At 40.7% G+C, this 25,787-nt stretch overlaps 2 protein-coding genes across 9 annotated transcripts in view; one reads left to right on the top strand and one right to left on the bottom strand.

Moving 5' to 3' along the window:
• NME9 (NME/NM23 family member 9) overlaps positions 1-17,386 on the top strand; it is a 48,814-nt gene extending 31,428 nt beyond the window's left edge. The window contains exon 12 of one of the 3 annotated variants that reach the window (XM_036030704.1): positions 16,944-17,386. In XM_036030704.1, the coding sequence (XP_035886597.1) occupies positions 16,944-16,999 (56 nt within the window). In that variant the 3' untranslated portion in view covers positions 17,000-17,386. The remainder of the gene's footprint in view (positions 1-16,943) is intronic. The other 2 variants (XM_028518472.2, XM_036030706.1) reach the window with 2 other exon arrangements.
• Positions 1-25,787, bottom strand: part of ARMC8 (armadillo repeat containing 8) — a 98,464-nt gene that overhangs the window by 5,537 nt on the left and 67,140 nt on the right. For 3 of the 6 annotated variants that reach the window (XM_028518905.2, XM_036030703.1, XM_028518906.2), the window contains 9 exons: positions 18,134-18,216; positions 17,748-17,829; positions 14,170-14,256; positions 11,398-11,490; positions 8,833-8,982; positions 7,169-7,264; positions 3,833-3,928; positions 2,379-2,451; positions 915-1,008 (listed from right to left, as the gene is read on the bottom strand). In XM_028518905.2, coding sequence (XP_028374706.1) covers positions 915-1,008; positions 2,379-2,451; positions 3,833-3,928; positions 7,169-7,264; positions 8,833-8,982; positions 11,398-11,490; positions 14,170-14,256; positions 17,748-17,829; positions 18,134-18,216 — 854 coding nt within the window. The remainder of the gene's footprint in view (positions 1-914; positions 1,009-2,378; positions 2,452-3,832; positions 3,929-7,168; positions 7,265-8,832; positions 8,983-11,397; positions 11,491-14,169; positions 14,257-17,747; positions 17,830-18,133; positions 18,217-25,787) is intronic. The other 3 variants (XM_036030702.1, XM_036030700.1, XM_036030701.1) reach the window with 1 other exon arrangement.

The raw sequence follows: 25,787 nt of genomic DNA, 5'->3' as shown, positions 1-25,787 counted from the left end.
CTTATTGTCTGTCGTTGTACTAGAATGTAAGTGCCACGAGGACACGGACTTCATTAATTTTATTCACCTTTATATCACTGATGCCTAAAACGGTGCCTGGTAGAAGTTAGTATTATAAAACAAACAAATATCTGTTGAATGAATGGGGGATTCCGAGGAGAGGGGACTGAGATGGCAAGTCAAGATGGAACATGAAAGTGTGATACTGGAAGAGGGCAGGAAGGGTAGGCACAGGGTTGGAGTGGGGACACAGAGGAGGAGAAAGGCAGAGCCAAACCATGGCAGGCTTCTGCGCCATGCTTAAGAGTAGGAGAATGAAAGAGTTGATGTTCCTTGCTATCATTATGGTAATGTACGGAAGTGGGCTGAAAAGTGAAGGCTGTGTTATAGAGCAGTATACACAGCAGGGAAGAAAACATTGGCTATTCTGAGGTTAGAGGAATCTCTGGAGATGACTCGTGCCTCTCACAGTAAAGGGTGAGCTCTCTGACAACAAGATTCCTTAGTTGTTACTGCTGTATCCCCAGCAGCCGGGCCAGCACAGGACAGCTGCACCGTCAGGTGTTGGGTCAATGTTTTATTAATTAATACCTTCCTTTCTGCTTTCCAAAAGGCCGCATGCATTTCTATTCTAATGATTATGGGGAGGAAAAGGAGTAGCTTCTGGATTCTCTCCAGATACCTACTAAGTTGGCCCAGGCTCGTGCTAATTCAGAGTAACATGAGGATCTTTATTAATTTGCTAATTATTAGTTTTATCTCTTACTCAAATGTCATAGTTGGTTCACAGAAAATTAAAAAGGGAATCCAAGAATCTAAAAGATTTTAAGTTTGGCCACGTTAATTACTAAACAATTCAAATTCTTCATAAAAGAATCCAATGTGCCCCAAAGCAAGGCCCTTTTGATACTCACTTGTCACAAAGGTTTGAATCTGGTGACTGACTCAGTTTGTGTAGAATATCTACAATGCCCATGTCTCGTAATTTATCCTGGCGTTCTTGTGAACCTAAGAGATTAAAGCTAACAGGTTACTGGGCACATGACCCAGGCAGCTGCTCTCCTTGGTGTACAGACAACCATCTAGAGCTTGCCAGTGTCCTCTGCTGTCCACCCTCCCACCCCCTTGGCCTCCCCTTCTCTGTGTGGTCAGAACCCCTCCTGCTCGGATGCTCCAATGGCATTCTAACTGGTCTCTCTGCCTCTAGACCCTCCCTTCTGCAATCTACCCTGAATTCTGCTCCTTGATTATTTTCTCCACGAACTGTTGGGCTCAGGTCAGATTCTCCAGCCTGGCACAAGGTCCTCTGTCATCTAGCTCCAGTTTTATCATTTCTTTCTGGGTACACCAAACCAGGTTCTTCCGACCCCAAACAGATCTTATTCTCCTCTCTGTTTTCTCTTCCTCTCTCCACTGACCTCCCAGGGTTTCGTGCTGCATCTCACTAGCACGTGGTAGTTCCAACTTCACATAGCTCCGGTCTGTCCTCCAACTAGACTAGAACCTCCTGGGCAGAGCCTTATTTCCCTGGTGCCTGGATGGTACTTGGACTCTAGGGCCTGTACTTAGAATCTGGTTTCTCCTCCTCCTCCTTTGTTCTGGATACAGTTGCTCAGCAGGGTAATCCGCCTAGAGTCTTTCCTTCCCACTGAAGAGCTGCAGTGACTCACTCATGCACTGATCCCCTCTAGACCCAGTGAACCAGAATCTCTAGGGGTAGAGCCCAGAAGTCTGCATTTTAAGAAGTTCCCCAAGTGACTTTCAATCAGCCAACCCAGCGCTGAGGCCCAGTCCTCCCCTGTATCTGGGGGGCTGGAATCATCTGCGGAGTTTTAAAAAACTTATGCCTGGAGCCCACTCTTCAGATTCTGAACTAATTGGTCTCATGCCAAAATACCCCAGGAGATTTCAATATACAGCCAAGGTGGAGAACCCCTGACCAACAGAGGCCTCCTGACAAGACAACCGCCTCACAGCCACACTGTGCTTTTCATTTCTCACCATGGCACCCTCTTCTCCACTCGGCTTATTTGCCCGTAGTCCTTACATGTGTTCCTCTGCACACAGCCTAAGGCCTAGCCTCCCACTCACTCCCACCTCTCACCTTCTCCAAGTGCGTCTCACTGTCCTCCTCCTCAGCTCTCTCAAGGGCAGGGCCTGCCACTTGCTTCTACAGTGTAGACTGCAAGGTGGGGGCTCGGTGTTAACTGTCAGCTGACTTAGGCTCCTCCCACAGTTTCCCAAGGCGATGCCGTTGGGTGCCTGGGGAGTGGTGCACCCAGGCTCTACACCCAGGATCTCAGGGATGGGTGCTGCCTTCCCTGAGCAGTACTTTCTTCCCATAATTTTCTTCAGAACAAATTTCACCAATCTCTTACCTTCCTCTTCATTCCATATGAGGTTTGATATACAAAACATAGCGGCAAGCTGCAGTTTGACATGTGAATGACCCTATTCGATGCAGAAAAGGAAAATAAAAATGGAGGTAATCTCATTTTAAATTATTTTTTTGTGTGTGTGACATACTATAAATAATCCCAACAGTCTAAAGGTTTCAAGCAGGGGGTTCAAACTCAAATGTCTTGAGGGGCCACAAAGTTAGCACTGATGGGTGAATGCATTAGACTAAAGACAACAGGAAGTGGTGAAGGATCTGGCAAGCTTGGGAGTCAAGCCTTGCCAAGACATTACCTTCGAATTTTAGATACCCTCTGGCTGGCCACACCAAACACCTCTAGGGCCATAGGTGCCATTTGTAATTTATCATTCAGGCCACACTGACATAAGGCAATTCTAAGCTTGTGGCTAAAGCTACGGTTTATGTCTATTAGGAAACGTTCAAGTCACTAGCAGCCAATAATTGGATGGATATATATTTTGTATCTGTCCCTTCGCCTACTGATTATCTGATTTAAATTACTCTTATTTTTATAGGAACATATCCAAGAATAACAAGACTGAGTCTTGGTATTCCCCAGAAAGCAAAAGGCTGTGGGTTGGATTCCTGGTCAGGGTACATGCCTAGGTTTCTGGTTTGGTCCCCGGTTAGGGCACATGTAAAAGGCAATGGATTGATGTTCCTCAGATCGATGTTTATCTGCCTCTCTTTCTCCCTCCCTTTCCCTCTCTCTAAAAATAAGTAAATAAAATCTTAAAAAAATAAAACAGAACGGAAGGTAAGAACCTATTCTTGTGGAGAATGAGGGTGCTAGTTTGCACCCTCCAGTTTGCTGGAGAATCATGGGAGGGAGCCAGGCAGTGCTGAGTGCCTCTCCAGGTTGTAGATGTGAATTTAACATGAACCAGTCAGCCTGGCTCTGTGCCATTCTCTACGGCTGATGGCTCTGACATGGCGGGCAAAGAGCACACAGGTTCTCCCACAGTAAGGGCTTTGGCACACCACGTCAACAGAGTGAAAAGAGGACGAGTGTTTGATCTCCTGGTGATAAGATCAAGGGTATCATCACAAGAGTTGGTAGCTGAAATGTATGTAAGTAGGTGGCAAAATATATTTGACAGTAACCAGATCAAAGAACAGGTGCCAGAGGGCTAGAGGGTTCACCCACAAAAAATTAAAGCCTTGAGGGAAGACAGGGATTGGGGGATGCTGGGAGAAAGCCAAACACCCAAGTCTTCACTGAGTAAGAGGGAGGCAATCAGATGACAAGGGTGGGGAGTAGGGTGGATGATAATACTGCCAATGGCACAAGCTCCTAGGACTTGCTCTTGTTTCTTTTTCTTCAGGATGGAAGAGCGTTCCTTGAATCTGTTAGAAGTCCCTGCCTTCTAATGTGCAACTAGTGTAGAGCAGTGAAAGGAAACCAAGGCTTACCATGTAATACTTGATTTTCTGCAGGATGTCATCATTGGTCATAATGAGTTCTTTTGCTGTTGTCCCATCTGCTATGTTGGCTAGGATGCACAGTGTCTGGAAAAGAACAAAGGGCCAGTGATCAGGAAAACTCTGAAGTCCCAAGACTTGGCTCTCTCAGGAATCCAGGCAGTTTCCCAGATTGGATTCTTATAGGTTCCAGTCTGAATGCCCTGATTTCTCACCCCTGGCCTCACTGCCAACAAGAGTAACAATGCCTAAGGAACCCACACATTTCAGTGGTGTATTTCTGGGCATAAGACATTGCTGGGCAAAGGCACACATGTCTTAAAGCTCATGATATCACATAAATAAAAAGGAAAACAATTTATTATTATTTTCTCAAAAACTCCATTTCTAAAAGAAGCTCTTGTGACTGTCCCACAAGGTTTCTTCAAAGAGGCAGTCTCTTTGGGGCAAGCTTCAGAAGTGTTCCAAGTCCCCTCCCTCTCTCTCCAGATGCTACTTGCTCACAAGAACATGCCCTTCAGAGAAAGGCCTGAACCCTGTCCACTAGCCATGCACAATTAGGACCTTGACTTTTCTGAAATCTATTAGAGCAACAGAGGGAAACAAACTGGAAACAAACTAGAGAAATTTCATTGGGCAGTGTCTGTTCATATCTTGCTCAGTTTTTATGTTTGGTAGACTGTCTTTTCTACTGTTGAGTTTTCAGAGTTCTTTATATATTCTGAACACAAGCCACTGGTCAGTTAAATGATCTTTCAGTGGAGGGTTTGCCATTTCATTCCCTTAACAGTGCCTTCCACACAGCAGAAATTTTACATTTTGATGAAATCCATTTGCCTTTACTAGATGATGTTTTTAGTGTCATATCTAAGAACTCTTTGCCTAATCTAAGATCTCTAAGATTTTTTCCTGCATTTCTTTCTAAAAGTTTATAGTTTTACCTTTTACATTAGGTCTACGATTTATTTTGAGTTAATTTTTGTGTAAGGTATAAAATAGAGTTCAAAGTTATTTTTTTTGGCAATTGCTACCATGCCATTTGTGTGGGGTGACACTGGTTAATATAATTATATAGGTTTCGGGTGTCCAATTCTATCATACATCATCTGTACACTGTATTGTGTGTTCACCACCCAAAGTCAAGTCTCCTTCTGTCACCATTTATCTCCCCTTTACCCTCTTCGACCTGCCCCTACCTCCCTACAGCACCACTTCTTGAACAGACCATTTTTCTCCACTGGACTGCCTTTGCATCTTTATTAATAAACTGGCCATATCGGTGTGAGTCTATTTCTCGACTCTATTCTGTTCTATTTACCTGCATGTGCTAACAGCACACTGTCATGACTGCATTACTTTCATAGTTAAGTTTTGAGAGCAAGTATTGTGAATCCTCCAACCTTGTTCTTTTTCTCCCTGCAAAATTGTTTTGGCTATTCTAGTTCCCTTGCCTTTCCAAGAGATTTTACACTCTATATTTAAAAGTCATGCTGGGATTCATATTTACTAAAAGTCATGCTGGGATTTTTATTAGGACTGTACTGAATCTATAAACAACTTGGGGAAAACTGACATTTCAACATAGTATATACTTGTCCATTTATTTTGGTCCTGGGTTTTCAACATAGATCCTGCACCTGTTTTGAGAGATTTCTATGTAAGTATTTCATTTTTTTCTGAGATCCTGTAAAGGTACTGTTTTTAAAATTCCAATTTCTATTTGTTCACTGCTACTATCTAAAATTACAGTTGATTCTTCTACAATATCTTGTGGCGCTGCTTAACTCACTGATTAGCTCTAGCTTTTTGGATGAGTCCACAGCATTTTCCACATAGAAATTCATGTCTCTGGGAACAGTTTTCCTTCTTTCCAACCTGTATGAATTTTCTTTTCTTTTCCCTTTTTCCGTACCGTGCTTGGTAGGAATTTCTGCATCATGTTGAATAGGGTTGTTGGTAAGAACTGTCTTGTCCCTGATCTAAAGACAGTGGTCATTTCACAGTATGTGCATGTCAATTTATCACATTCTACATTTGAAATATATGCAGCTAATTTTATATTAACACACCTTAATAAAAAAAATTAAATTTATCAGCTGCTCTTGGGAGATATTAAACTTCCAGCTAACAACCAGTGTAAGCTTTCCATAGCTGCCTACTTTTAAACCATCACCAAAATCTGTAAGCGTATTATTTGTGTTCTGCCAAAACACATTACTGTCGATGTTGTTGGTCTTTTCTTTTGGCCTCACCCAAATCTTGCCTTACCTTGCTTCACTTTTCAGGTTAGTGGAATTCTATCTAGGTAAGCTGTCTTTAATACATGATATTCATTCCTATGCTCTCCAGGTAGAAAATTTCTTTTGAACAATGTGTGTACCTCATTGTTGCATTCCAGTAATAAATCTCAATTGACTTAATTTCAGTGATGCTTATGAAATTGTACTTTTTCTGCGTTACATTTTTGTTCACCAAAAAACAGTTGTTATTAAATTTTAAGGGAAATCATCTAAAGTATCCATCTTAAAACAACTTTGTCAAATGTATCACCTTTTTTTTGCTCACAAATTCAATCTCAGCTCTTAAGTCCTACCACTCTGACTTTCTGGGTTGTTCTTCAAAAGCCTGCTGAATGACTCTAACTCCAGAACTGACGAACTTGGCAAGTTTCTTCCATATGTGTAAGTGTACAGCTCAATGAATTTTGAAAGTGAAAACACCCGTAGCCAACACCTATGCTAAATAGTTGAACATTATTTTTACCTCAGATCTTGTGTTAAAATTTTAAGTATGCAGGTGATTTTTAAAATTGTAAAATAAAATAGGTACTATGTTAAAGTCTTATAATAAATTTCAGGAAATTATAGAAAAGTATTTCCCACAATGTCCTCTCACGAACACATAGCTTCTGCTTTTGTTTGTTTTTTTTGCCTACCCTAAACCTGCCCTACTGAAATTCAATAAAAAGTAGGGGTAAGGGATACAAATAAAGAACAGAAACGTATAAGAATAAAGAAACAAAAATTTTTTTCAGCATAAGGGATTATTTTATCAGGGAGCTACAGGAATTTGAGGTTGGAGCATGGTGGTAGAAAGGGCTAGAAATGGTGAACCCTAAAGAAAGGGTTCACTCCAGAATGACTGAAGGCGGCTGTCCCTGTGGAGACAGAGACAGTGTGTACAGTACCTGACACGGAGGGTGAAACTGTAAACTCCGGTCATGTTCTCTGTTTCAGAGGGAAGAATTCTTAAAGAGAGTTGAAAGGGTGGTAGAAAACCTTTCTTGGTATAATCAGAAGATATTCCTCAAAAAAAGGGAACACGTACCTGTTCTTTGACTTCAATGTTATGTTCTCCTTCCAGAATAAGAGTGACGGCTTGCATAATCTGCTTTCCATGAGTACTCATTATTTTATCTATATGCTGCAAAACAATGGGAAATCCACAATTATCATCTGGGGAACAAAGGAACAAACCATAGGATATAACAGAAGGCTTCTAAATACACAACTACTTCAAAGAGAACACCACAGCATATAGAACCAGACATTAAAGAACAGTGTATATTACATTTTAAAGCTGTATTTTGCCTTCAACATTTTTTTTGGTGACTTGAAGATGAAGAGAGCATAACTTGTCTTGATAGAATATAGAATTACAATCACATGGGATCCTCAAGCCCAAACATATTAAAGAAAACAGACACATAAAAATGGGTGAAGGACAGTGGATTGAATGCAGGCTGCCAACTGAAGGGTTGTAGGTTCGATTCCAAGTCAGGGTACATGCCTGGGTTGTGGGTCAGGTCCCCAGTGGGGGCCACTCAAGAGGCAACCACACACTGATGTTTCTCTCTCTTCCTCTCCCTCCTTTCCCCTCTCTAAAAATAAATAAATAAAATATTTTAAAAAATGGGTGAAGGAGATGGGGGAAGCCAGAGAGACATGGACAACATGGTATGGATACACTTGCTATCTGGGGCATAAATGTACAAAGATGACTAAAAAAAAGTGATATATAAATAATAATACATAATAACATACAAAAATATTTTTATAGAAATTAGAACATTAAGCCCTGGCTGGCGTAGCTCAGTGGATTGAGCTCGGGCTGCAAACCAAAGTGTCGCAGGTTCGATTCCCAGTAAGGGCACATGCCTGGGTTGCAGGCCACAGCCCCCAGCAACCACACATTGATGTTTCTCTCTCCCTCTCTCCCTTCCGTCTCTAAAAATTAAGAAATAAAATCTTAAAAAAAAAAAAAGAAATTAGAACATTAAGTTCATGGATACAGATACAGTTTTGTGGTTGTCAGAGGTGAGGGAGAGAGGGTGGGGTGGGGGAAGTGGGTGAACTGGTTGTTTTTACTTTTAGTTTAAATAAATTGAATAAAAGCAACAACAAATGAGGCACAGAGAAGGAAGCATTTGTGTTTTTTTATCTACATGAAGGGCCACCGACAATGCTGCTCAGAGTCCATTAGAGAACAATGAGAGGGATCCCAGAGCAAGGCTCAGCTTCCCCTGCTCCTCCATCCGCCCACTGTCCTCCACAATGACACCTTCAGAGCTCAATCCAGTACATGTGGGCTGGGGCGGGGGTGTGGGGGGTAGGGGGTGTATGTCTACAGAATGGCACTGAGGGAGCTTCTCTAAAGTGAAAGAATCAGAGGCCTCAGAGATAACTGATTAGGCCATAAGAGAACCCTCCATGGCCAGCAAACCAGGTGAGAATAAAGTAACGAATTACGACAGGCTCATACACAAGGAAGGAGGGGAAAGAGACAGGACGGGCAGTGCAGGAATGAAGGGTCAAGTGGCGCTTTGGTGAAGCAGCTCCTAGAACACCTCTGAAGGTGACAGGTCTAGACATCACGTCCTTGCCTCTCTGGGAAGAAGTTTTTCGATCACACTTGGAGAGGAAAGGGAGGGCAATGTTTCACAATGCATATGCAGGGGGAGCTAATCTGGAAACCTCAGTGATTTTACTTACAGGCCGAGTAGAGAGGAGGTTTCTAAGAAGTCCCAGTGTCTTCATCAGCACATTCAAATCTGAATCTGATAACAACCGGAATAGCTGTTCAGTACTCAAGCTTCGTAAAATATCTGCTTTTATTTTTTGTTCAGCCTGAAAGGCCATATTCTGAAAGGGTTAAAGAAATTCCAAGAATCATGTTTACATTTGTTTTATTAAATTATACTTTAATAGTAATGCTGATTATTTTCAAAGTACTAATAGGATCTGCAAAAAATCCTTAAGTATAAGTCATATTATTTCTCTGACTCCTGTTAATTGTCTGTAATTCTGTCTGTTAAGGGAAAAACAATGGTCACTTCTGTATATACTCCTTTATTAGGAATATGATTGCTTCCTGACACTGACATTGGAGTGTGTTAAGATTTCTCAAATAAATTCAAAATCCTTGATTACTTTTGAGATTATCCTTATGGTTAACCAAGTTGCCTTCTGTGTATTTTAATAACAAAATGACCATTAACAACTACGTATACTGTGCCGTGAATGTTGAGGATGATTTAAAATGAAGGTTTATTATGGAAGAAAATAAGCAGTGGGTTTTGTTAACTTCACTGGCATGAAACACCTGTTGTATTCACAATCCTGTGGTGGGTGTTGACACGGCTGGGCCATGTCACACAGGGGGCAGGGGCTGTATCCAAGCAACCCACCAGAAACCCCAGATGGCCAGTAGCTATTTTCTCCTTTCTGGACACATTATGGATTATCTCAGCTTCACCTGAAGTTATAATTGCATGTCTGAAGGTAAAAAAGTGGTATATTCCAAATAAGTCATAAATCAACTTTGGGTACAGAAATCTCTTGTAAACTAAAGACTTATTATAGTATGTGGTTACTGCCCTCCAGGAACTTATTTTTAATTAAGGAGTTAAGATGTATGAAAGATCAAGATACCTAATGATGCAAGGTGGCATGGAAGAGTAAGAACAGTACTGGGCAAGATGTCAAGGGACCAGAATCATCAAAGATGATTCCAAGGTTTTACACTAAGTGGAGAGAGAACACAGCGGCTGGTGATATGGAGATTGATGAGAATAAGAATAGTCGATGTGGATTTGAGGAACAGGATGATAAATTCAATTTTCAACACTAAAACGATACACGTCGGGGAGCCCTCAAATGTAGTCTCATAGGTTAAGTGATAGAACTGGGAACAGAAAGTCATTCCTGGCCACTTCATCTATTAGTGGAAGTTGAAACCATGAGAGTGGATGAAGTCCCTGAAACCAAAGTGTAAAGGGAACTGGAAACCAGGAACTGAAATTTCGGGGAACGTCCCCTGAGAAGGTTGTTAAAGAGGAAGCTAGGCAGAAAAGAAATTAAGTCCTAGGAAGGAGTTTCAACAAGGAGAAGTATTAAAAGCTGGTGCCAAGTTAAGGAGAAAAATAAGTGTTAAGCTACTGGATTCAGTACTTTCTTAGATGATTTTTTTTTCCATCCCAAAGTTCATGTGAAAAGACAGCAGATATAAGCTGGAACAGGGAGAAGAGTATGGGCCTGGGACAGATTCAAGTCCATTTCCAACACTGATTAGCTCTGAGGCCTTGGACAACTCACTTACCCTCCCAATGTCCCAGTGTCCTTGCTGTAAGGTGGATACATACCAGTATAACTTAGAGTAAGAATTAGAAGTATAAAACACCTGCCTAGTGTCTGGTACATGGTAGTTAAATTGTAATTACTATATTGTGTTTTTTTAAAAAGCTATGTAGAATTTCAATTTCAATGAATTTTACTTTATTAATTTTAAGGATAAATGGTTCTTTGGCTTCACAGTTATAAATTTAAAAAATTTTGATTACAAATCATTTCCTAGAAACAGTTTATGCACCAATTCTGCATATGCACCATGGATAAGTTATTTAATCACTCTGTGCCTTAGTTTACTTACCTATAAAATATACATCTCCCTAGCTTATTTCACAAAGTTGCTATAAAAAGCAAAGGAGACACATACAAAATAGCCATGGGGGTGTAAACAGACATGCAGTCTATAATATTGTAATAACTATGTATGGAGCCAGGTGGGCACTTGAAATATCCAGGGTGGGGAGTGGGATCACTATGTAAAATATATGATTATCTAACCATTATTCTGTATACCTGAAACTAATACAAAATAATATTAAATGTAAACTGTAATTTAAAAATAACATTTTTAAAAAGCAAAGGAGACACAAAAGTGCTTTGTAATGTTGGGAGCCCTATACATGTATCAGTATGTTCATGATGAGGAAAATCTGTTTCCCAAAATTAGGTATGTCAAGTTCAACCATCTTTCCACTTTCCTTAATAATAAATAGAACACAGGCACACAGTGGCCAAATAAGTTGCTTATATTTGAATCTGAAAGCTGAATACAGAGTGTTCTAGGTCCTAGGTCATTAGAAAGCTAAACTAAAAGAGCAAGATTTAAAAAAAAAAAGCCAGATGTTTCAAATAACACGTTCTTTAGTTTTACCTTTGAAAAAGCTCTATTCTCTTTGTAAATGATGACATACATAGAAGAGGGAAACATACCATAAGAGCCCAAATTCCATTCACTCGTAAAGCAGGATTTTCACTTTGGGTTAATCCACAAAGTAGTTCTACAGCTCCTGATTCTAAAATTGGCTGCCATTGGAAAGGGAAAAAACAAACACAAAAACATAACAACACAGCTTTAATTCAGGCTTGCAAACTACATATGCATATACCATGGCACTCTGCTTATGATTTTGTTCCCACTCCTAACCAAATCCAAGCAACTTTCACAGAGCAGGGAGTGAGGTGGCCATAAAAATCACCTTGAGAAGGGCAAAAACAGTTAATCTCTCCCTGTCATTTCCCGCTTTTCTGGTAGTCCTGGAAGACTCAGGAGATAGCCTAATCACCTGTACATTCTACACATACTCTTCCTGATTCCATGATCCAGTTCCACACTCTCCTTCTCACCAGCTTCTGAGAGCCCATCGCTCCCTTTGTTATCTCACTAGGTCAGGAGCTGTTTACAAGCTGGGACTGTGAAGCAGTAGGCTGATTTAGAATGGAATTTAAGATAACCTATCTTCCTTCCAAACTGTCAATCTTACTCCCAATAGAATTCTACTTTTAGAGCTACTTTCAGGACTACTTCTCAATAATACAAGCAGAACAGTCTTACACTTACAGTCATACCATGTTTTACACCTAAAATAGCATGCTTTAGCCTGATCACTGAATTTATGACACTTAGCAGAAAATGAGTTTTGTTAATTTTATAAAAGTTCAAATCCTAGAGGACTGATTTGCATCACCAATGAATGCTTAAAAGGCCACTTGTCAAGTGGATTCTAGAAAATGTCTTAAACAATTGAGACTTACATACCAAGAAACAGAGCAGTGCTTTTCACCATGACATTTTCAAAGGATACACATTCCTCTACTTGTATAAACTGTGTTATTTTTTTTTACTTTTTATTTTCAGCTAAGGTCAAACTTACAAAGTAGCAAGACTGATACATGGAACTTACATAAATTCTTTTCCCAGATTAACCAATTTTTAATATTTTGCTGTATCATTTTGCTTATTATCTTTCATTCTATAAACCTATATTGCATGTTTGCTTTTTCAAATGTTTTATTGTTTATGCTATTACAGTTGTCCCACTTTTTCCTCCTTCACCCCTCCTCCCCCCTTCCATAGCCAGTCCCCTCACAGTTGTCCATGTCCATGGGTCCTTCATACACGTTCTCTGACTAATCCCTTCACCTTCTTTCAATCAGTCCCCACCTACCCCTCCCCTCTTACAGCTGTCAGTACATTTGCCTTTTTATCTTTTCTGAACCACTTGAAAGTAGAGTGAATACATCATGCCCCACTACCCTTACTACTTCAATGTGTATTTCCTAAGAACAAGACTATTCTCATAGCTAACCACAGAACAATTACCAAATTCAGAAAAGTTAACATTAATACAATACTTTTATTGAATCTATAGTCCATATTCCAATTACTCACCTGGCCCAATAATGCTCTTATAGCACTTCCTTACCTTCCAGTTCAAAATCCAGTTTATTTATTTAAATATAACTGACATAAAATATTATGTTTCAGGTGTAAAACATTACTCAATATAAGTATGTATTGCAAAGTGATCATCGGAGTAAGTCTAGTTAAAATTCATTATCATACACAGCTACAATTTTGTCCCTTGTGATAAGAACTTTTAAGATCAGTCTCCTAACAACTTTCAAATATACGATACAGTACTGCTAACTATAAGCCAGCTTATTTTTAATATGAAAAACCAATTGTATTAATGATCCTACGCCCGCATTCATCTACCTCACTTCATAACTAGACCCTAATTATTCTGAAGGTGGATCTGAGGCATCACAAGAGCTATGCAGGATGACTAACGGTGTCACACTGAGGGCACCTGACAGTCATCAGACCAAGATTCCCACCACCAGGGCAGAGAAGAACTGATGGAAGTGCTGGCATCTTATCTCGCCTTTGTCTCCTTCAGAATAATGATCAGTCTCTCCCCTTTTGTTCCAAGATTATTACTGCCTGTTGAATGGTGGTGTCTCTGAACCTCCACCCGTTACTAATGCCTTCCCAATTACCAGTCAGCAGTCTGTAGGTATTGCAATGCAGAAAAGTCGTCCAACAAAAATGGGACTGCTTGGTGCACAGTAAGGACAATGTCTAAACCTCAGTTCACGACTGGCACACCAGAGACACCTCAACATGATAAAATTAACTCTATAAGGTTTCTTCCTTCCTTTATTAAAGTTGATTTTAATTTTCCCTGTTAGAATAATACACGCTCAAATAACTAATAAAATGCATAAAACAAGGGAAAAATATCTCCACATTTAATCCTTCTCCACACAACTACCATAACACTAAACATTAAAAAGATTATTTTCTGATGCCAGCAGTTATCTCCTTGAAATGACTTATAATCCTGGTTTATAAAATGGAGTCTTAATTTAGTCTTTAGTAAATGTAATTTGAAAACAGTCTATTATTTTTGTAATTATTTCTTACATTTGCAGTTGTAGGCAGTTTAGAGTTACTATAAACTATAATATTTAAAAAATAATCTGAATAGGCCAGGCAGAATAAAAGGTATAACAGAAAATAATAACCATATTTAAAAAATGATTTATTTTGCTGCCCTCCTCCTTGTAGCATCAAACAACTCAGAAGTAGTTTTTTAAACCAATCTTCAAATTTCAATGTCAACTACTGTGAAGATTATTTGACTAAAGTCTGTCTTGGTAGGACCGAGCAAGGTCTAGGAAGAGAACATCAATACTAACCTCTTTGCTTGGAGAAAATTCAAGAAGAAGATTACATAGCATGGATGATGCTACGACTAGGATTTCATCTGGTGCATTTTGTAAAACCTAGGGAATTAAAAAAAAGGGATGCTATTAATGGTTTGGAGACATGGAGGTGAGATCTTAAGAATAAATGAGGAAGAAAAGCCCAATTTATCTTTCAACTTGATTTCCCATATTAGAGAGCTGGTTAGGAAAGACCCACTTGACATAGTATGAGCCTTTATCTAGTGCTGTAATTACGACCCTCACATCGATCTTGCTGCCGAAGCTACAGCTCCACCGCCAGGGTGAGGGTTGTTGCACAGAAAAGCAGACAGACACAAGTCAGGCAGCAGTGCCCTATGTAAAAAGTTTGAAAATCATGGGACTGGTTTAGGGAAAGTAAGCTCATTCTACTGCAGCAAATCAGGCTGATTATGAAACCACAAAATTGTCCTAGGGCCCAGTACTTTCCAAAGTATCCCTAGAAAGATTTATTTGACCAGAAGCATGGGTGGAACAAGCTGATGCATAGGCAGGATGATGCTGGGAGCTGGTCCTGGAGACTGGAATCACTTAGTCTGGTTCCAGCTCTTACCCCCCACTTATGAGATGTGTGCACAAGGGTACATTTCCTAACCTCTCTGCACTTTTGAGTTGAATTTAACAACACTTCCTTGATAGAGCTATCAGGATAAAATGTGACACAGTGAATAATAAGGGATGCATCACGGCACAAAAGAACACAGACTACCTGAGTGCCAATTTCAGTTCAGCCACTGAATAGGTGTATGAATTCCTTGGCTGTCAAATGGGGATAATAATCGTACCTGCTTCATAAGGTTGTTGTGAGAATTAAAAATGAAAAGATTTTAGAATGTTTTCATTCACAGTACTGGCTATATCAGTAAGGTTTTTAGAAAGGTAATTTATTGCCATAGTTTGTGCTCTCACCAGGCACAATACCAGGCATGTGGCAGGCATCGAGTAAAGTAAATGCCACAGACGCACACTGAACTGAGAAGACAACACAGCATGATGACAAATGTTAGCCACCATTGGCTTTAATCAGAACCTGTTCTTTCTAGGCTCTAAGACAGAGGGCTTCATAAACAGTACCACTTACATGCAATAACCATTCCACCTACATCCTTTGCATTTGGGATCCTATTTGGATAAGGCTTGTGATCCCAAACCAGTCCTAGGAGCTCTAGCTATGCAAATTGGAAATGGAGAATCACACAAAAAAATTTAGAGTTCAATATATTATCTGCTTCTTTAGAGTTAAATATATATTTAGCTTCTTCAGCTAAATCAAATCTGAAGTTCTCGAGTTAAGAGTAAGCGAGAATTACAAAACGGAAGCAGTTGTCCTAAGATACTGTTCTAACTTTCCTGTGCATTGTTAGCTAGTTGATAAAGATCAAATCTCATATATTATGCTGATTTCTGTGTGTGCCACCACCCATCTAAGACCCTGGTCACCGTTTCTCGCCTTTCCATGACCTTCCTACATCTCTCCAGTGCACCCTGTATCGATGCGGTATGGCCATCTCCTTCCAGAAGCCTCCTTGGAGCCCTCCCAGGCAGAAGTCATTCTATCCTCCTCTGAGCAACCACTGCCACTGTCTGTGGCCTCTCTTAGGACCCTTATTACTGTTCAAATTCTGTGTGTGGCCATGCCAATCTCCTTTTCTATTAGCAAATTTAAGCTTCTGAAGGAATAATCTATATACCTATGGCCTAATTTATCCTGACTGGTATCAACCAAATGTCATAGCACAAAATGAGTGTACAGTGAATTTCTGTAAAATAAGAGCAATAATCATTTCCAAAATCACACTACTTAGATTCACTGGTTTAAATATGTGAGTGTGTATGAGGCTTTAAAAAGATGCTTTGCTTGATATGACTCACTTTTTAAAATATTTATTGTTTTATAGAAATTAATGTGCTTTTATCAAGTTTTATTTTCAAATTAGGTAATGTTAATGATAAACTAAAACAGAAGAGAGTCTATGAAATTCTTAAAAGCATTTACGCTGTCTGGGATAAGATACAACATGTGAAACTCAGAAGCTGACATCTAACTTTGGCCAAATCGAGTTTCACCAAAATACTGACAAAAATGATCACAGATAAAAATTTTAATTAAAATCAAATGGCTACTCTCCTGTGGTTTGCTAACCAAGACTTAAAAACATGGAAATGAAAAAGGGTAAAAATCAATAGATATGCAAACAGTCTTTGAAGTAAGAGGAACTGAAATATCTAAAACAAATTACTGATCTACTTCCCAGCTTTTAATGCTAGCTATACTTTAAATGTACAACAAAGCAGTGGTTTGATAGTAAGTACACCCACATGTACCCACACGCACAAAACCCCTCCAGATTGCTCACCAAACCTTTCCCAGGTAAAAGGGGTGAGAAACCACATGTTACTGCATTTCTGATTCACATGATAGAGGGGTACTGAGCTGAGCCATTAGGGAAGAAATATTTGAAAGTTATTTAGGGAAATAGGAAATACTTAAAAAAATCTTGAATGGACAGAATCAATAAACCAAGATTAAGCTGCCATGAACAAAATGTGATCTAAGGACAAGAAAGAGTGGCAACAGGAAAATCACTCAACTGAAGACAGCACTGTCCGACTCTCCACCAGTGCTCACGCTCTGACCCTACACTACAGTCCCAGAGGCCCCTGTACGCTTCCTGCACAAACCCTAATGTAATGTTTCTGTTCATGCTGCTCCTCTGTCTTTTCAGTCTTGCTGCCTGAAACCTCCTGTGACTATTTCCACCACACTGATGCTTCCAACTGATGCTTTAAGCTGAAGGCAAGAGCTCTACAGAAAAAAGTTGTGGTAGCCTTACTGTGCCCTGAGGCTTTCTTAGCAGGTACTAAAAAAACAAAAACAAAAACAAAAAAATAAACAAAAAATTCTGTCGATTGAATGCAAGGTGTATGGTCACTTAAAGAAAAAAGGACGGACCAGAGGCCAGGTTGACCTGTGGTTCTGTAATGTATCAGGAATACTATTAGCAGTAGCCTGATGCATGTTCTAAGTCTCAATTCAGATTAATTGGCCTCAACAACCTCCCCTGCTCCCAAGAAAAGACCTAAGACCAAAAGAAGTTATTTTGAAGTAGAGAAGCAGGAGGTAACAGTTGTGTTAAAAAATACCAAGGGAGTGCCAAAAGACTAAGAACAGACTATATTCTGTAAATGGCTGATTCCTCTCCTTTTATAACTAAAAATTACAAAGATGACCGAATACAAGTCCAAAGTGTAATACTAAACACATAGAGAGATCAGATAAGTAGCTAAAGTTTCATTTAATAAAGAAAACCAGGTAGGCATGTCCCTGTCACACATGAGATGCTGACCTCAGAAATGCATTCTGCAGGTCTAAAAATGCTTAGACCTGAGACTTGGAGAAATAACTGTTCGAAACATTCTATACAAAAGCACACATACTCCTGGACCATGGAATGCCGTCAGCCAGCTACCTCGACTCGCTAAAGGCTCCGTGGGAATGGGTGCCATGTACTGACCCTTTCTTTCCTTACCTTCATCAACGGTTTCCATACGGCGTGATCCTGGAAACTGGTTCGAAGCTGCTGCACAGATCTAGATAAACTGTGCAAACATCTACAAAGGATAATCAAAATTAGCCTCACAGGAAGCTGCAACTGGCACTTTTCATACACACTGCTTGGCATTTCACAATTACTAACATCCACTTCAAGTATATCCACAGAAATTACTAATTCAACGATCAGAAATCTTCATGGGCTTTTTAGACTAGCTTCTGTTTAAAATGTCACACACTGAATTCACCTGAGCAGACTTTCAAGTAACACCTGGATTCTGTGCTTACTTGGTGAAGGTCCAGAAGGGAAACAGGTTAAACACATGGCAGGGGATTTTTATTCAGACCATTTAAAGCTCATACCTGACAGCAGCTAACCGCACCTTGACACTAGACTCAGACAAGCCAGTCACAATTCGGTCCATCATATTTTCAGTCTCAATGATCTGGAGAAAAAGGTTAATGCTGCATAAATAACAACACAAAGATGACAAACTTCACTGCTTGTAAATGCAAGTAAGATAACATCATTAGAAGTTTAATGTTGTTTGAGCAAGAGTTTTACCTCTGGAACCATCATTTTGCGGTGGGGGCAGGCATCTCATCAGAAAGGTTGGGCTACCCCTAAGGACCTAACAGGCTGAATGAAAGGTGTAAGGGGCAGATTATGTCTGATTATTTAAAAAAACACTTGGAACAACAATGACATGGCATGAATAGTGCAGAGGTGTTGCATAAATAGTCTTGAGAAAGAGTGGAAGATATAACCGAACTACTATTGGATAGGCTCCTGCCAGCGTGAGGTTCTAGGAAAACCACCATACACACTCAGCCTTCATGAAAGGAAATCTGCGGATTTCTGACAGAGTCACTCTCTGGCCACTTTCTTACCAAGCAAGTGGAAACTAAGTTAAATACTTAGAAAAGTAATCCTTGCCAATTTTCACTATAGCACCAAGCCCGGCTACATGCGATCACTGCAATCATGAAGCTTTTTCAAACACTTGGAAACAAGGTAGTCTACAATTTTCCTTCATTAAGCAATATGTAGATACAAAATAAATAGTGTGGTGAAGAAATTAAGTTTAACTTGTGTGGTCCTAGGGAAAGGGAACATATTAAAAATGCTAATGCAATCACAATACAAATATTAACAAGACTAGTATTTGTTGAGTACTTCTTTGTGCCAAGTGTGGTGTGAATGAGCATGTTATCTGACTTAACCTTTTTTGTGGGCATGATTATGATTCTTCCCACCAGCATATTAAGAAACCAAGGATTTAGGTAATACAGAGCTTGCCTGAAATCACAGAGCTGAGACGGAGACCCTGACAGCTGACTCCAGAATCCTTATGCTTAGCCGTGCTTGTAATATGGTCCTCGTTAGAGAAGTAGTCCTGTGCTCATCAGGTAGTTCCCAATATGGACAACACATCAATGGGAGTCACTGCTCCCATGCATGGGAAGATTACCTGGGGAGCTTTAAAAAACAAATCCCAGGCCAATTAAATTAGAGGCTCTGGGACGGGGGCCCAGGGACCTATACCTTTTTTTTTTTTTTTTTAAAGCTCAGGTAGAGTCCAGGGTGCTACCCAAGATGAGGATCACTGACTGACCTATTCTAAAATGAAAGGAGTTAGAAGGCTGACCTCAGAGTAGGAAGGGGTGGGAAATCTCAGGATGTTCAAACCAAATGGGAAGAGAAAAAAAAGAGCTGAAATTAAGGGTGATGGGGAGAAGAACATGAACTATCAAGTACAAGGAACCACACTGTAGCTGTAGGGTAGTAATAGTAATTTTTATACAGTGATTTGCTGGTTTGTAAGTGGCTGAAGAAAACATACTATATTGATCTATTCTCACCCAAGACCAAACTTAACTTCATCCTTACCTTTCTGCACATCCACCCCTTGTCCTCATTGCCCCTTCTAGCTCCCTTTCTAACTGCCTACTTTTTTTGACCCTCATATAGCTTTCTCCCTGACCTCAATTTCTTGCTCAGATACTCCACTTAGTAGACAAACACCTTCTTTTCACTGTCCTCCCACCAATCATTCCTGTTTCACATCCCAAACTGCTGATATTATAGTAGAAAACCACCAAACCTGGCTGCCTGGACTCTTAGTGTATGCTGTCCCATCTCGGCGGGACCCGCCCTCTGCTCCTCCAGCCTTGCGCTCACCTGCAGGAGATTTCCACATTCCCTAGGATGTTTACTTCCTATCTCAAATTCTTCCTACCCCTCTCACACCCTCAGTCCCTCTGTGTCCACCTCATTTTTGCAGGGACATAGCTTTCTGTTTGGGACACAGTTGCCTAAACATCCTTCTCATTAAAATGACTCCATACTTTTCGTCTTCACTCTTGTTACACTGAAGCTGGGTGCTTCAAGTACTTGAAGAGCTCAAAGCCCTTGTACCTCGATCCAGAAATTACTTCCCCACACCTCTCTCTTGCATCTTTACTCTGCCCCACCCCACTGGGTCCTTTCCCTTGGTCTGTGCCACCTCTCACTTTCACCCCTATTTAGAAGACATATATGCCCAACATTAAACTCTTTTAAGTTATAGTCCTCTCTCCCAGACCGTCCTTAAATGGGTATGTGTTTCAAGGCTCCCTTCATCTCTCACTCTACACATATAACAATGTTGTGACTTCAACATTAGCTTGATATGGATAGTCCTCTGCATTCTAATCTGCAATTCTGCCCTAGAGTTCTCCCCTGACTGCTGGCTCCGTATTTCCAACTGCCTGCTAAACACAATCTGGAGGTTTGATGCTCTCTATGCCCCATGCTGAGTTTACCTTCTCTCTCTAAACCTGCACTTTGCCTATGTGTCTGTTCCTCTCTCTCTGCTAATGGTGTTTTTATTTCCCTGGTCATCCAGGCACTAAAATGATGTTAATTCTGACTCCATCTCTTCCAGAATGCCCAGTCAAGTGACTGTACTATACCTTCTGTTCATTCCATCACCATTCTCACTCCAGTAAGCCAGTTAGGACCTATTACTATTTCCTTGGGGTAACAGTAAAGATTGGTTGGCTGACAGCTTACTTCAGTCAAGCACTGGTCACTGTTCTTGAAACAGTCAAGGCCAGATCAGGACCTTCAGCATGGAAAGGACACTAACCTGGGACAAAAGTCTCAGACACTGGGTGGCCACATACTGAAGCCTGAATGCTCCTTGACTAATGGCTTGAGAAATTATTTTTACTTAGGAATGAGAAGTGATAACTTGGGAGACAGTTGTTGGCTGTACTGAGTGTAATTATATTATCAGAGAACAAAATGGTGGTGGCGGTGGGGACGGGCACACATGGTTACTCTCCAACTGGCTCCAGGACTTAAGACATAGGCAAGATTAGAAAGAAGCTTCTGGATAACGTTTACTGGACACATTCAACCAAAGATGTAAATCTGCTAAGGAAGAGGGGAGGTGTAGCAATCGTGCAGGCATATAAGATGTGCTCTATAAGCTTGAGCAACTCACTTTAGCTCCCTGGGCCTTCAGTAAAATGAAAGGATAGAGCAATGATTATTTTACCTCCAGTCCTCTGCAATCAGTAGGCAAATAAGAATGACAGTCTGGGCCAAACTATAATGCTTTTTCAGCAACAGCATGGGAAAAAAGGCATTAAAAGAGATGAGATAATGCAGGTCTAGTTAGGGGGTCAAAACCAGGGAGAAGGCAAGGAAGGGCAAAGAGGGAGGGCACAGCTTCCACCTGCATGCCCATTTATTTATTCAGCGAATATCTGAGCACCCACTGACTTCAAGGCATGGTTTCAAAACCTGAAGACACAGCAGAGAGGGAGAAAGAGCCGGTGCTCCCATCAAACTTCCAGCATCGGAGAGGCACGTGCAGTCACCTGTTTAATGAGTGCTGCCGCACTCCAGGCTCCGTCAGCAAGAGCACTGTAGGAACGACAGGTACTGTGGGGCTCACAGCCGGTGGAGTGAAATAAGTATCTCGAAACACTCACTCAACAATGGGAGTTATACTAGCATTTGGTAAAAGGCCATTAATGGCCTCACTAAAGGCTATTCCAGCTCAGGACAGAGGACAGTGGAGAACTATGTTAGTAACCAATCACAGTAACGTGGGAGCAGAGCTCTCAAACTTTCAAACTTTCTCAGGGTGTGGTGGCTGACACTTTGGAGAGGAAGTACAGCTGCAAGGTGGCTAGTAACCCTTCCCTGAATTAGGCTGTAAAACAGAAGTATCTGGAGGTCTGCTTCCTTCAGGTACTAGGTCACCCTTCTTAGGTCATAGTCTATCAAAATGTCTACAGCAGGAGGCCTGGACTTGTAACCGAACTTGTTATGGAGGAACTCCAGTAACCCTGCTGGGGTTCCAGAAAGCACACTCCTTGAGTGTCTTTCCACATCAAAATCAAAATACCGGCCTAGGAACAAAAGAATAAATATATGGAAAATCAGAATGTGAACTTAGGGTTCCAATCCACACAGATCTCCTGAGAGGCCATGTGAATGAGCAACATGACCTAACAGTGGTTTTATAGGCTTGAGGACATTGAGACCATCTCAGCAGGGATAAAAGGAGCATTGTGAAATATATACATTGGCCAAAATGAGGATACAAATGTGATTACAAGACAAAGAGAAGTCTGTAACTGAATCCAGAGGCAAACTTTCCAGGTCAGCCGGGAGGGGCTAGCAGTGGTTGCTATCCTAGCTTTCTGACTCACATGATGGACTAACAGAGCCCCATATAGTTTTTCAAATCTGGAGTTGGAAAGCAGACAGCAATAGAACACGGTCTTCATGGTGCTTTCAATGACCCCAGTGCTGTGCTACATAGTCTTGGTAATGACAGAGAGCCGAGTCCTAGCACCTGCAATGGATCTTAGGTCCCTCTAGGATGTAAGAGCAATGCCAAATGGAGCCTGAAGTTGTTCTGCCTCATTCACAGTTCTTGTTGGAGACTTCTCAGCCGGAGCTCAACACATATGCCCTGGGGCACAGCCCTCTGGATCTGCTTTGAGAGAGATGGAGACCCTCTGTCACACAGACGGTGACAGACTGAACCCTGACAGTGGAGGAGGACATCGCTTTCTCTGCTTTCCTAGGGATCTGGGCTATAAATTTAATTACAGAATTAAATCACATTAAAAATAAAATCTACATCCCAAACTGAGCCAGTTTTAGGTTAATGGACCAGACGTTTGTCCCTCTCTGCTGGTGTCTTTAGTCTTCATGACTACACACTTTCACTACGCTTTTTGTCTCTGACAGTGCAGTTTTTTGTCTCTGACATTGCAGCTTTTGCAGGGGCAGATGAGGATCTTTTGGGACAGAAACAAAGACCCCTGTCACTGGGACAGGAGATCCTTGTGGGAGAGAAGTGAAGTCAGGCTAGAGGGTAATGGAGAAAACACAAAACTTAAGATAATTTGAATGCAGAGAGATCCATTGCATACATGGGATATTAACAAGATGGCTTTGGCTTATAAGGGAATTCCTCAATGTTCCATGAGCTCTGGTGGACCCACAACTCAGTTGTGACCAAATCAGTCACTATCTTTCCCTTGGAGCATGTGAAGAATTAAGACAGTCAGAGATGAGGTCTTTGAAAAAAATCAAACTATTCTTCCAGCATGACCCATGACAAAGTATTTTCCAGGTACTAGAAACTTCAGCTTGAACTTTGAACCAAGTCCAGCAGAGGATGTGAAAACTGAGACCAGATTCTTAGTGGTGCCACCAAACTTCTCAGAAAACTCAAAGTGGGTGGACACGGAGGCAAGGGAACTGGATGGCAAAGTTGATATTCTTTTAGCATCAACTGTTTATGGCCAGGCAAATACAATTTAATTCCAAATGGGTTTCTGTGAAAAGTGCTCAGAAAGATGACAGTTAGGTAGAGGATAACAATTCAGAACTGGCCGAAAGAATGAAGACTTAGAATCAAACTGTGTATGTTACAAGAGGCAGCCATGTAAGATCTAAGAAAATGAGGTATCAAATTCAGAAAGTCTAGTTAAAGCAACAGAAACTAAGCAGCCACGAAGGATGTAGCACAAGGAGGTCAGGGAGAAAGACTAGGTCTGGAGAGAAAAAAGGATCTACAATAGAGACTGAACCTGTAGGGGGTGGGTAGCAATGCTTCAGTCTCATTAGTGCCAATGCAGACAAGTCCAGGGCACACTGAATCTTCCTTCCGAGGGCCCGCTTATTTAAGGTGTAGCCCCTCATCTTAACCTTTTCAAGGAAATAAACCCTGTGAACACAATTTTGATGTCAATGCAATCATGAGACTGGCTTTGGAAATAGGGTAGAGCTGAGGAGGAAGAAGAGGAATAATGAGGTAACATGTCAGACATAAGAGCGAGATAAGCATGTACACCCAACTTATCTGGTGGACTGAGGAGGTATCAGTAGGGGTCTGTGAAGGGTCCATTCCTAAAAATGGAAAACCAAACTTTTCCTACGTTTCAGGAAGCGACCAGAGTGATTCTGCCACAGAATAATTAACTAAAGGACATGATGAAGCATATCACGGAAATGCTTGAGCACCTAAATTTTGATTCCTGAGTGTAATCTATGCCATTTCCCCACTAGTAAAATGAAGCAAAACCACTCCAATAGCACATGGCCTTCCATGCATCAAGCAAGAGCAGCTGCAGAGCTTGCTCTTAAACGGGTTCAACTGGTTTTTCGGTTCTTCTGCAGGGTACTGATGGTAGCAGACATAAGTATCTGAAAGAACTAAGCACACTTATGGCTGTTAATTTGGTTGAATAATGTTAAAATCTGAAGGAGTCTTAGAAATAAACTCATCCAACTTCTTTCATTATTCAATGAAGTCTCGGAAGTGCAGAAAGATTAAGTTACTGGTCCAGGTCCTCTTAAGCACATTGGGACAGAGCTGGGGCTCCACTGTCTTACTTCCAGTGTGAGATCCTTTCTATTCACTATGCTGTAAGAATGAGATTTTTGCTTGGCCTTAATAACGAAATTGAGATCTGACTTTTAATACTGGGAAAGAAGAGAACTTAAAAATTCTGGACCAATAAAGATTAGTTCCCATAAGAAGCCAAGAGAGGTCATCTTTAATAAACTGAACTGACAAGAAAAAAAAGATACTTATCACAGGACCTCCAAGAGAGAAAGTGACAAATTCAGCCTGGGTTATGCGTACAAATGCCACGAGTCAGAGGGGATACATGCCAATGATGAAAAGATAAGCCAAGAAAACACTGTGAAGAAACCAAGAGAATGAGATTCACTCACTTTTCTATTTAAATCCCTGATGATATGCATTCTAGAATCAGGATCTAGCTTCAACATATACTACTAAATGGAACTAATATTCTACTATTCGCAGGCCACAAACCACATCTGTTTTAGATGAGAACTGCAGACTTTCCCAATCACAGCTTGCTCTATATCTTTGTCAATACTTCAATGTAAAAATTTTTTTGACATTTTCCTTATTTTTAAATAAAGGATAGCTTTTACCAAAGGCTCTTTTTTTTCCCCTGAAAGATACACAGCTTCTTTTGAAACAGATAGGTTACGTTCCGGAGTTTAAGCAAACGTTTTACAAAATATTTCTTCCCCTTTTTTCACTCTTCCATTGCTATCTACGTCCACATTCACACCAAATTTCTCTAACTCCACAGCCTTGGGAGGCAAGAAGTAGGAGAAATAGTGTATCTCTTCTTAGCCAGAGAACTAAAAGACAAAACCTCCTGAGAGCTGATCTGCAGGGCCTCCTTAGATCCTTTCTCTCGGAGGTACTGAACTAAATTAACACGAGGTTTCTCCTGGGCCTGATTGGGCCTGGGAGCAGTGTCACCTCACTTCAGAGTGTAGAACAGAAGACAGGGTTCTATGGTGGGACTATTCTTAAACTTCTGTATTTTTCTTGCATTTAAGCCTTGTTAGGTGGTATTTTGTAATTTCTACATCAGGACCTGTTCATCTTAATAGATGGGAAACTTTCACTTAACTGTGTAGAAGAAGCGTTCTAATCTCTAAACTTTCCTACAT

This window comes from Phyllostomus discolor, chromosome 7, assembly GCF_004126475.2.
Source record: "Phyllostomus discolor isolate MPI-MPIP mPhyDis1 chromosome 7, mPhyDis1.pri.v3, whole genome shotgun sequence".
Lineage (NCBI taxonomy): Eukaryota > Metazoa > Chordata > Mammalia > Chiroptera > Phyllostomidae > Phyllostomus > Phyllostomus discolor.
The sequence above is the reverse complement of the archived record's forward strand: the minus strand, read 5'-3'. Positions and strand labels throughout refer to the sequence as shown.